General features: G+C 42.4%; 1 protein-coding gene across 1 annotated transcript in view; it reads right to left on the bottom strand.

Annotated features, from left to right (window-relative positions):
- fhod3b (formin homology 2 domain containing 3b) overlaps positions 1-12,534 on the bottom strand; it is a gene marked incomplete at its 5' end in the record, with an annotated part of 31,879 nt that overhangs the window by 2,529 nt on the left and 16,816 nt on the right. The window contains 4 exons of the mRNA XM_084336713.1: positions 722-911; positions 6,152-6,344; positions 9,361-9,551; positions 9,966-10,127. Of these exons, the coding sequence (XP_084192839.1) occupies positions 722-911; positions 6,152-6,344; positions 9,361-9,551; positions 9,966-10,127 (736 nt within the window). The remainder of the gene's footprint in view (positions 1-721; positions 912-6,151; positions 6,345-9,360; positions 9,552-9,965; positions 10,128-12,534) is intronic.

The following is a 12,534-nucleotide window of genomic DNA, read 5'->3' as shown; positions in this document are numbered from 1 at the left end:
CGACAATACGTTTGGCATCCAAACAATTTAACAGTAAAGTGCAATAGTATGTACAATGTACAGGAGATTAAACTGGGTATAAAATATATAAATTAGTATTACTGGGTGTAGTGCTAATCAGATGTATGTACAGAGTTGTAGTATTAATATGTACAGTCAGGGCTTGACATAAACTTTTTGGCTCATAGCCACTGTGGCTAGTGGTTTTCCAAAGTCACTAGCCAAAAATCCCTGCGCCCGTGCCCCCACCAAAAAAGTAATAAATATAGGTAATTGGACAATGTAACTGCATGCATTTGTTTGGACATAAGATTTTATTTGAACAGAAACATCTAAAATAACATCTAATCCAAAATGTCAGTAGTGTGGTGTGTGCTAAAATAACATCTAACGCCAAATGGGAGGGGGGGGTCAAGGCAATAGAGCGCAGATGACGTCAGGAGTAACTATGACTCTTGGTAGCCAAAGGGGTATTCCGATCCCTGCGAAGATATGCACTGGGGTAGATCTCGGTTGGTTCTACAACTTCCCAATGCCCTTCCATCAGCGGAAAAACGTCGGGAAAAAAGTTTCGCATGGAATGATTTGGGTGATTTTGCAGAGTATATTAAGTAGGTATGAATATATGTTCAGGTAGACTGATAATTAGACTGCTTAGTGTAAGCGATTTAAGGTGAATTATGTAATGTGTGCGGAGGGAGGGCGTGTCAGGTGGGCTGACCTCTGGTGCTGCCGGCTCGGGTGCGCGTGCGAAGGCCAGGCAAGGGGGACGCCACGCTCTCACCACTGCTCTGGGCAGTGCTCTTCAGAACGGCCTTCATGTTCTCGTGCTCTGCCACATCCTCCGCGGTCTGGATGCCCTGGGGCTGACTCTCCTGTCCGTCTGACGGCGCCCCGCCAAACTTACCGCTCTGTAGGGACGACCGAGAGGATGAGAGAGAGAGAGTCAGACATTATTCAGAGAACCGTGTTCCAGGAATTCCATGATCATCGTGCCCCCGACACCGCCAGCAATATTCTGAAAACACACCGAAAACATTTGGAGAAACTCAAGATTGCTACAAAAACGCCATTCCAGTTAATTATTATTATTATCGGAATTATCGGAACAATCTCCAGCCTAATAGCTATAAAAACAAGATTAGTAATTTCAAAGCATTATATTCCCACAAATGCATTCGTAAAAAATGCTTTCCAATGATACCCCACGTGGGGTTGTGCGAATCAGGGATCTAGGTGAAAATTGACAAGCGAAAACAGGAAGTGAAAAACACACTGAATGCATTGCCGTCAATGAGGAAATGGATTACATTTTTTTTACCAGTTTACCAAAAATCGAAACTTGGACCTGTACTACAATACTTCAGGCTATGGACCCACAGTGTTTTCCATTTACAAGTAAAACTCAAGTTCAGTCCTATGTTACTATGTTCAGTCCTTTATTAGCACTAAAGGTGATTTTTCTTTATTGTGTAAGAAACTTGAACTTGAACAGATTAGGTTATCTTTCAAAAAGAGACCAGGCTTATGCATGTGGTATAAGTATACTATAAAGTATAATGATACGCTTTTCAAAAAAAGTATGCAGTCCCCAAGTTCAAGTAAAAAAAATTGCCACTTTTCTGGGTGCCTGTTAAGAGGTTAAAACCACTTATTTCATTATTCAGCGCTTGGCCCTTGTGTTTCAACGCAGACCAGCCAGTGTGACCGGCAGATTCTCATGTGGACCTCGTTCCGGCTCAAGAGATCAACCCAGAGTTGTCCCCCTTGAGGTCCATTACCCAGGATTAATTTCTACCAGGAAGTACTGATCTGTGGATTGTGACCCCCTCCCTACCAGGCTGCTGGTTTGAATTTATGCTCATTTCAAAGAACTATGCATCGCTCACCGGCTCCATAGTTCCCACCTCCCCACCTCATACTATAGTCTACCCATGTACTCTGTATGATTGCATGTACAACAGTGCTGTATCCATATCTGTCTGAATATACCTGCATATAATCCTTCTATATACCTACTTATACACCTGCATATAACCCATATAACTCTGTATGACAGCATGTACAATAATGATGTGTATACCATATATAAATATATATTTATTCTTACCATATATATATCCACATCTGTCTGTACATACCGGTAATCCGTTTATATCTGTAGATACTATATATTATCTGTGCATATCCCTTACCTACTCTTACTAGTTACGCTGCTGGCCAGTATTACTTACTGTACTACCACCATAGTGTCTTTATACCTGTATCACTGTACATATTAATACTACAACCAGTAGTACTAATTTATTTTATATATATTTATTTTATACCCAGTTTAATCACCTGTACATTGTATATTACTATTGCAGTTCACTGTTACATTTGCACTCTGGTTGGATGCCAAACTTATTTTCATTGTACTATACTTATGCTGTATAATGACAATGCATTTTAATATAATCTAATGTAATTTAATCATAGGCACACACACACACACACAAGACTCCTCTCTTTCTCTCTGTCGTAACCTTCCTGCTTCCTCATTCATGAAGGGCCATGCATTGTACATGTCAGTCTTACTAATGACCCAGCTCCTGCTAATTTCAGCGTAAACACGTCATTGTTTATTGTTAGGGGCTATGTCAACAGAGGAGGAAAAAGTGATCCCGATAAATCATCTCAACTGTCATAATAACTGAGCAGAATGCGATTCAGTTCCTTGTTAGTCACGGCAGAAAGGGCACGTTCCCATGCAGTTGATCACACACTCTTTTAACAGTTACCCCATACCATACCTCAACATCCTCTTCGTCCTCACTCTACAGAGGATAGGGTCAAAGGTCAATGTAGAGGAAAAAGATAAAACAAGTGTTGGTACAAGGTGTGTTGAAGAAGGTATTAGAAAATGTAGACAGATGAAAAGATTGACAGACAGACAGATAGATAGATAGATAGATACACAGATCGATTGTTTTCACGGTCAAAAAAAAAGAAAAAAGAAAGAAAGATTAGACATAAAAACAACCTCTCACTCTACGCCACCACACGTTTGTGAATGAAAAGAAGAACCCATTCTAGGTCCGACAGCAAACTATAGACGCACACATCTCTTTAAGGGAGGCCTTTAAATATACATGATGACGACATGTGTCTGTAAGAGGAGCGCGGCCGCGGCGCCATGGGACTCGTTATTCCCCCTACGGGTGCATCCAACGGGTTGGATGTTCACACAGTGATTGAATTATAGGGTCCCTCTTGAGCCGAGAAAAGAGGCCCATGCGGGTTTAACCCTTTCACTACCACACTACATAAGGTTAACCACCTGTAGTGTGGTAGTGAAAGGGTTAACCTTCTGTAGTGCGGTTGTGAAAGGGTTAACCCTTTTGTCATGTGGCAGTGAAAAGGGTTAACCTTCTGTAAGTGTAGTTGTGAAAGGGTTAAACCATTTGGTGGTGTGGTTGTGAAAGGGTTAAACCATTTTGTAACTGAGGGGTTACAAAACCCTGACTGTATTAAAGATTGTGATAGATTAAACCACTGCTAGTTATGTACTTAGTATTACTTGCCAGACAGTACATCTAATTATGGCAGACACTCATAATAACACGGCACGGTGACAAAGAAATATCATTGAGGGTATTTATTATTATGCAGCAAATTGTACAGATATGAGAATTAGGGTCGCGCTTGTATGGCGAAGAATATGCATAAATCAGTCAGTAGCAGAAGTCAGTGGGAATAAAATAATTCCTACGATGGGGTACTAGGCTAACGCCGCCTGGCGTAGGATGGCAATTATAGGGGGAAACGCTGGTACCGCTGGAGACAAGGGGGTTCCTCCCAGAGATGTAAGCTCTGGAGGAGAGAGGAATGTTCGGATACTCAGTCTGATCAATTGAAGAAGAAGGGGGTTCACGTACAGAATCCAGTCCTTGTAATCCAAAGCTCAGCCACAAAGCAATAACTGTAATCCAATTGCACGATAGCAATGATGATAGCCAGCTAGCCTCAATCCACGAAGCCAGCCCGAAGTAGGTCCTCACGGTGGTTAAATCCAAACGACTGTGGGTATTAACGAGGCTCTTCTCCAAGGGTAGTACGTTCCACAATCACTATAATCCAACCAATACTGGTTCTGCAATCACCGCCGTCGGTTCCAATATGCACATGTCCAGTAGGTTCTCCGACTAGGCCTCCTCGTGTACTGGCACCAATGTATTTAGTCCACGCACACTGGCTAAGGTTCCACTAGCTAAACGAACGAACTGCTGGGTAATGCTGCACACGAACGAACTGCTGTTGGCACGATACACAATAAATAACGACTCTTTACTTCACATTAAGCTAAATCGAACTTGACGTTACTGCATTAAATCTGACACTTTTACTATTCACTTCGCACGTGGTTCTCAACGCTCTGTTAGACAAACTGCTTCTCACTACATTAGAATCACACTGAACTTGATGAACAATGAACAGCTACTGTTCGCACCTGCCGCCGTATATATACTTAAGTGGCGTTCTAGTGCCGAACCTCAGTTCTCGTCTCGAATCAATGCGCCGTCTCCAGGCATGTTGCAACATGCCCGGACTTGCCTTTGAACCTGACTTTAGGGGCTCGCGGTCTGGCGCCGATAGCGTTATCCAATAAGGAAAGCGAATATTACTAGGATTCAAACGCAGGCTTAAAGGGATATAACGTGTATATATAAATAATATACAAGGTATATAAAACAATAAATGTAGATTCTCAGCTTTAATCTGGCCCTTCACAACACATTTGGTACTGTGGTAGTGAAAGGTTTAACCGTCTGTAGTGTGGTAGTGAAAGGGTTAACCTTCTGTAGTGTGGTTGTGAAAGGGTTAACCCTTTGTCGTTTGGCAGTGAAAAGGGGTTACCCTTCTGTAGTGTGGTTATGAAAGGGTTCAACCATTTGGTAGTGTGGTTGTGAAAGGGTTAAACCGTCTGTAGTGTGGTTGTGAAAGGGTTCAACCATTTGGTGGTGTGGTTGTGAAAGGGTTAAACCGTCTGTAGTGTGGTTGTGAAAGGGTTAAACCGTCTGTAGTGTGGTTGTGAAAGGGTCAAACCTTCTGTAGTGTGGTTGTGAATGGGTTCACCCTTTGTAGTGTGGTTGTGAAAGGGTTAAACCGTCTGTAGTGTGGTTGTGAAAGGGTTCAACCATTTGGTGGTGTGGTTGTGAAAGGGTTAAACCGTCTGTAGTGTGGTTGTGAAAGGGTTAAACCGTCTGTAGTGTGGTTGTGAAAGGGTTAAACCGTCTGTAGTGTGGTTGTGAAAGGGTTAAACCGTCTGTAGTGTGGTTGTGAAAGGGTTAAACCATTTGGTAGTGTGGTAGTGAAAGGGTTAAACCATTTGGTAGTGTGGTAGTGAAAGGGTTAAGGGGTTTTAATCAGTCAGAGAGGAGGCCTGCTTCTGCTGCTGCTACAGAACAGGATCCCACTCAACACACACCTTGCTGACGGTCGTCCTAGTAACCAACCATACGTGACGGTGTCAGTGCTGCTGAGGAACAATGTTGACGTCACTGCAAATGCATGTGTTGTCGATACGTGTCGTCTTGTGTTTTATTATATATTTTTTTAAACAAAGGAATTGAAATTATTCATTAGTGCAGGAAGCTTAAAAAAGGCTAACCTTCATACTGTCTTTTAAATGGTAAATGGACTGCATTATCCTAAGCGCTTTAACATTTGTTCCTCACATTCGTCATCTTTTACTATTATGCACTCTGCTACTAAGTAATCTGCCTTGCTTATTACTACCTACTATGCTAATATGTATACTACTATGCACTCAAGACTGTAGCACTCAATTTCGACACTGTTTGGCGAACAATATCGCTTACCCTTAGCTGCCAGAGTTGTACCCTCCCTTCCCTTTGTTGCCTATAAAGTCACTTTTACTTTACCCACGGCAGTATCTTGGGGTCTCGTTTTTCATCCTACAATAGATTCCTAGTGATGTAGTGACAAAGTGTGAGAAACAATTTACATGTTTGTACTAGCGAACATACGGAACCTGTAAGTTGCTTTGGACGACGTTAAACAGCTAAACGACTTACATGTCAATGTAAATGTGGGACAAGAGGGGATCGGGAGGGAAGAAATAGTGATTTGTATGTCGGCCACTTACATCTGTAATCATCTTCCCTCTGGTCTTGTTCCGCTCTCGGTGGTTGGCCCGCTTCTGCTTCTGCTGCAGCACGCGCTCCCGTGTGGTGCGGTACTCCAGGGCAAACTCACTGAGGATCTTGCTGAAGCGGTGGACGCTGACCTCACGTATGGCATAGGTCGGGTGGCCCAGGAACAACAGGAAGGCATGAAACCTAGAGGGCGCAAGGGTGAGACGTTACTAGGGATGGGTACCTTTCACATTTGAACCGATACCGGTACCGGTACCTGTGAATCGATACCGGTACCCAACGGTACCTTTTTTCGGTAATTTAGTCTCAAGAAATTTAATTTACCTACCTCAGTCGTAAAAAAAAAATCCAAACTTCAAATAACTACAATTTCGACAGTTTTCGGCTTGTCATTACTCCGACTGCTTTGTTGTTGAATCAAGTCAAATCCTAGGTAAGCATATATTGTGCGTGTGAACGTTGACATGAAAAGAAAAAAGTAAAAAAAAAAAAATTAAAAAAAAAAATAATAATTTTTTTTTGTTTTTTTTTTTTTTTGGTTTCTCACTTGATTCGATACTCGGTAGTACCGACGTGTTTCGGTTCGGTACCTCAAAAGTACCGAATTCGGTACCCATCCCTAGACGTTACGCCATCATGACGGTGGTCTTTACTGTACTGTTCAGTGCACCAAATCAATATAAAGCAGGCTAACTGGATGCTGTGAATGATATTAGGAACGATGAACACATCCTCATATCATGTTAAATGGCTGCATTTATATAGCAGCTTTTATCCAAAGCACTTTGCAATTTGTTCCTCACTGCCCAGGAGGAGCGGGAATCGAACCGGGGAACCTCCGGACTCCCAGACGACTCGAGTTCAAGTTTCAAGTTTCTTGTCAATAGTTGTCATACAGAAGTACAGAATACTTTTATACAAAATGCTTCTTACTGTTACGCTCCAGAGACTGTGCTAGACAAGATAAGTATGAAATAAAATAAAGTAGCATGTAAAAAGAAGTAAAAATAGAGGTCCCAGTGTTCAGTATAGACATATGTACAATGTTGGATGCAGACTAGAAGTAACTGAGTTACCATACAATATGCAATATACTAATATACAATACTATATAGTGCAAAGCAGAAATGGGATGAGGTACAATTTAGGTACAATTTACAGTAAGGTGTACGAGTTGTAGTGCAAATCCTTTACCAATAAATATAAAGTGTGTTTAGGTCATCTAAAGTGTGGAGAGTGGGTGCTGCAGTGTGTTGTTTGTTTAAAGTGAGTGTGTGCTGTGTGCATTTGATGGTTGTTGCATAGTGTTTATTGTTCGTTGAGCAGCCTGATGGCCTGGGGATAGAAGCTTCTTCTGAGTCTTTCTGTGCTCGCCTTGAGACTCCGGTATCGCTTGCCTGATCGCAGCAGTTCAAAGAGGCAGTTGTTCGGGTGGCTGGAGTCCTTGATGATTCTCTTAGCCTTACCCCTGCACCGCTTGTTGTAAATGTTCTGGAGGGTGGGAAGCCCCCCTCCAATTGTGCGTTCCGCTGAACGTGTCACTCTTTTTTAGTCTGCTTCGGTCTTGTGCAGTGCTATTCCCAAACCAGGAGGTGATGTTGCCGGTCAGGATGCTCTCTATTGTACATGAGTAGAAGTTCTTAAGGATCTTCTGACTGACTTGGAACTTCCTTAGGCGCCTGAGGAAGTAGAGGCGTTGTCGTGCCTTCTTCACAACACTGTCAATGTGTGTGGTCCATGTCAAGTCCTCGGATATGTGGGCTCCGAGGTACTTAAAACTGTTCACTCTCTCAACCGGTGCCCCGTCGATGCTGAGGGGGCTGTAGTCCTTGACCCCCGACCTCCTAAAGTCCACAATCATCTCCTTTGTTTTGCTGACGTTCAGGGAGAGTCTGTTCTCCTGGCACCATCCCGCCAGGACCTTGACCTCTTCCAGGTAGGCCCTTGCGTCGTTTGCAGAGATCAGGCCCACCACTACTGTGTCGTCAGCAAATTTGATGATTGTGTTGTTGCTCCGCTGAGCCACAGTCATGTGTGTACAGGGAGTAGAGGAGGTGACTCAGAACACAGCCCTGTGGGGCCCCTATGTTGAGGGTGATGGATGAGGAGGTGCAGTTGCCTGCTCTCACCACCTGGGGTCTGCCCGTCAGGAAGTCCAAGACCCACTGGCAGAGGTCATAGTTCAAGCCCAGGTCCCTGAGCTTGGCTATGAGTTTGGAGGGGACTATGGTATTGAATGCTGAGCTGTAGTCGATGAATAGCATTCTCACATAGTTCCCCTGCCTCTTGTCCAGGTGTGATGCTGCTGTGTGCAGCACATGGGCTATGGCGTCCTCCGTGGACCTGTTGGGGCGGTATGCAAATTGCAGGGGGTCCAGGTTGATGGGGAGGGAGGAACAGATGTAGCCCTTCACTAGCTTCTCAAAGCACTTCATGGCTATGGAGGTGAGAGCTACAGGGCAGTAGTCGTTGAGGCAAGTGGGCGTAGATTTTTTGGGTACAGGGATGATGGTGGACTTCTTCAAACAGGTGGGGATGACAGCCTGTTCTAAGGACAGGTTAAATATGTCAGTGAATACCGGGGCCAGTTGGTCGGCACAGACTTTTAGGACGCGGCCGGGGATACCGTCCGGTCCTGCTGCCTTCCTGATATTCACTTTCTTAAAGGTCCTCCTCACCTCATGTTCTGTTATTCTGAACACTGAATCTCCATCAGCAGCGCCCCCCCCTCCATTGCAGTGGTTTGTAGGCTGGTGTTGTTATTCACCGCATCAAACCTCGCATAGAAGGTATTGAGTTCATTTGCTAAGGAGATGTCACTGTTCAGCTTGAGGGAGGTGCCTTTGTAATCTGTCATCGTTCTGAGGCCCTGCCACATGCCTCTAGAGTCAGCCTGTTCAAACTGAAGTTCAGCTTTGTCCCTGTAACGCCGTTTTGCCTCTATTACTGCTCTCCTGACGTTGTATCTTGCCGTCTTGTGTTCATCCATGTTGCCTGTCACAAGCCCGGTGTTGTATGCTGAGGTGCGCACTTTCAGAGCCTCACGGACGGATTTATCTACCCAAGGCTTTTGATTTGGGTAAATTCTAATTGTGCTCTACCTGTGCTCTACCTCCTGAGCCACTGTCGCCCCCTTTTGTTAATTAACAATAATTCAAGTCGGGGGCAATGCAACCCTGTAATTTACAACGGAACTCACCTGTTGATTATTCTTCGATGCACAATCTTCAGAATGATTATTCTCTCTGCGCAATCTTTGAGGAAGTCAGACATTTTCTGTTTCAAAGCGGGTTTCATCTCATGTTTCGCGATGACCTTGAGGTGATCCCATGATGCTTTGCACCGTCGCTCCATCTGGCTGAGGTTATCTTGGAGTTGGTCAAAGTCCACCTGAGGACAACACGATTTGACAGAATTCACCTTAAATAATGATTATCCTCATTTACACTTATGTATGATTTGACTGACAATAATAATGATGTACATTACTGCATATAATCTAACAAACAATGTTTGGTGATTGCAATTGTTTGAATTTGTATGACACTGACTCGTAGAATATGTTTGCTGGCATACAATTGTAAATATTATATAATAGTGTTGGAGTTATTGGAGTTAACAGGGCTACTCATAAACCTTTGATTACAAAATGGTTATATTTGAGAGAAATCGTCTGTAATCACCTTTTGCTTTTGAAACTTTGAGCTATGAAATCTAGGTAACGATTCCATTAAAATCGACCCCCCCCCCCCCCCCCCCCCCCCCCCCCCCCTCCCCTCTGCCCAACCTGTGTCATAGGCTGACCTTTGCTGAGCGTGTGATGGCTCCTATCTCAGAGTAGAGGTCAGAGCTCTCTGGGAACTTCTCCACCACGATAGCGCAGGCGTGGTGCAGGAGGGACTGCTTATGTACGGTGTCTTTCACCTCCGGAACCTTCTCCAGGTAATTCAGCTCAAAGCCCTTCGCCTATAGGACACAAGCAGACACACACGCACATTGATTGATTGATTGATTGATTGATTGATTGATTGATTGATTGATTGATTGATTGATTGAAAATGTTATTAACAGATTGCAGAATGGGTACAATACAGTACGGCTCAATACACACAATTGTTAAGGGGATGCAGACCGGAAAAAGACATTTGTCTTTTCAGGGTCTCCCATTTTCAATTCATCATAACATTTATGACATACATGACATACAGGATTCTTAATAGGACTAGTTGTTAAAGATCCCTAAATATTCAGCACAACAATTGAATGAGGTTGGAGTGGGGTGGAATTTGGCAATGATTACGTGGTGCCACCAAATATACAGTACTGTTTAAGAGACAGAGATCCTAAAAGAAAATATATACAATAGAGGGGGAAGAAACTGTTGGACATTTACCGGGGCCAGTTTCGAATTGCAGCCTCCCGTAGGTGCTCTTTGAGAGCACAGCAACACAAACAAACTACAGCAACACAATTCGTTTGTGTGTGTAGTTGTTCGTGGTAAATCTCGCAAAATACTTTCTGTGCATAAGCGTGATTCTGTGAGCAAGGTGTTGTGGTTTTGGTGACGCTAGACCTTTTCAGGACCTGTCCTGGAGCCAATGGAGTGCTAACTCCGCCCGGCGTGGCCGGCAGTGGTAGACTTAGGCATGGGCAACATGGGCAGCCGCCCATGTAATAATAATAATATTATTATTATTATTATAATTATAATTATAATTATTATTATTATAATTATTATTATTATTATTATAATTATTATTATAATATATATATATATATATATATATAATATATATAATATAATATAATATTATATAATATTATTATTATTATTATTATTATTATTATTATTATTATTATTATTATTATTATTATTATTATATTATATATTATTATTATATTATTATTAAAATTGTTTTCCCCTCTGAATGGTTTTCTATCGCTCATTGCACGTCACGTCAGGTCAATTAACCTTATCGGAGTGATACAGTAAGATGAAGATATAGATACAGTTGTTTGAAATGCATAAAAGTATTTGTATAAAAGTATTTGTTTGATACAGGATTTGTCCAATGTAGTGTTAATTGTGTGATAGTTTAAGGGTGAAACCTGTTGGTGGGGCGTATGGGGATTTCTCCCAGGGCAGCATATAAGCTAGGAACGCCACTAGTGGCCAGCCACGAGAGATGACCAAGTCCACCCGTTTGGAATTACTTTTGATCTCCTGCAGGCAGCAGCTGTGGATAGCATTATCTTACAAGATGGAGTTTTGCCCCAGATTAACTTGTGGAGTCCATAGAGTATGTGTCAAGCTAGCTAACGTGACGTTACCAGGTAGGCTAAGGCTACATAATATTTTTTGGTCACATAGCTATTCATAGCTAGTTGTACATGTTTTTAATCTGAATGTGTCCTCTGTTCACATTCTCAGTTTGCTTTTGGTCACGTTGAGGGGAACAGTGATGCCAGTAACTAGTTACTCTAATCTTATAACTTTTTTCAGTAAATAGTAATCTAACTTGTTACTTTTTAAAAGCCAGTAATCTGATTACAGTTACTTTTCCAAGTGGCTGTGCATTACTATTTAGTTACTATCTCATAATGCTGATGATAAGAGAGCCAGGGATACAGTCAGCTAGACCGGAGATGGGACGTGCGCTCGCTCGCGCACGCACGCCCACAGCCACACACACATGAGAATAACAAACTCTAATACCATGTTTCATATTACACAGCGGTTTTACAAATTTATTTTTAATTAAAATTATATTATATAAATTTTCTATTTTATTTTGTTTGGGAACCACTGTCCTAGAGTGCCTGAGCAGTGGACAGCTGTGACCTTATATGGCCTGATGGCTGATGACGTCTCATGATGACCTGTCTGAGCAGCCAATCATGATTTATGACATTATGCGCTTTCAATAAAGCATTATTTAAAAAAAAAAAATTGTCATTATTATGTTGTGGCAGCAGCAGGGGGGACGACGACGACTTCGTAACCTAGTTACTTTCAAATCAGTAAAGTAACTAGATTACTTTTTAAAGGAGTAATCAGTAATCAGATTATTAAGTAATCTGTGGCATCACTGGAGGGGAATAATGCTGCACGTTTAATGTCTGCTAATATTAACTACAAAGTCTCACGCACAACTGTTGTGGTGCCATAATTACACTCTTTTAACTTGTTCTTTTTTGTTGATGTGGACTCAGGACTGCCTTCCTTCGTCTTAGCTGGTAGGGCTGTCAAAATAGTATGTTGCCAAAATCAAGTTCTAACACATCCACAGTATAATGTGTTCCAAGTCAAGTGTTCCTTTATTAATCCCCTTGGGGATATTCAGGTGTTCACAGTAATTCCAATTTCTATCTC

This window comes from Notolepis coatsorum (assembly GCF_963971535.1).
Source record: "Notolepis coatsorum genome assembly, chromosome: 19".
NCBI lineage: Eukaryota > Metazoa > Chordata > Actinopteri > Aulopiformes > Paralepididae > Notolepis > Notolepis coatsorum.
Note: the sequence above shows the minus strand (reverse complement) of the source record. Positions and strands in the feature narration are given on the sequence as shown.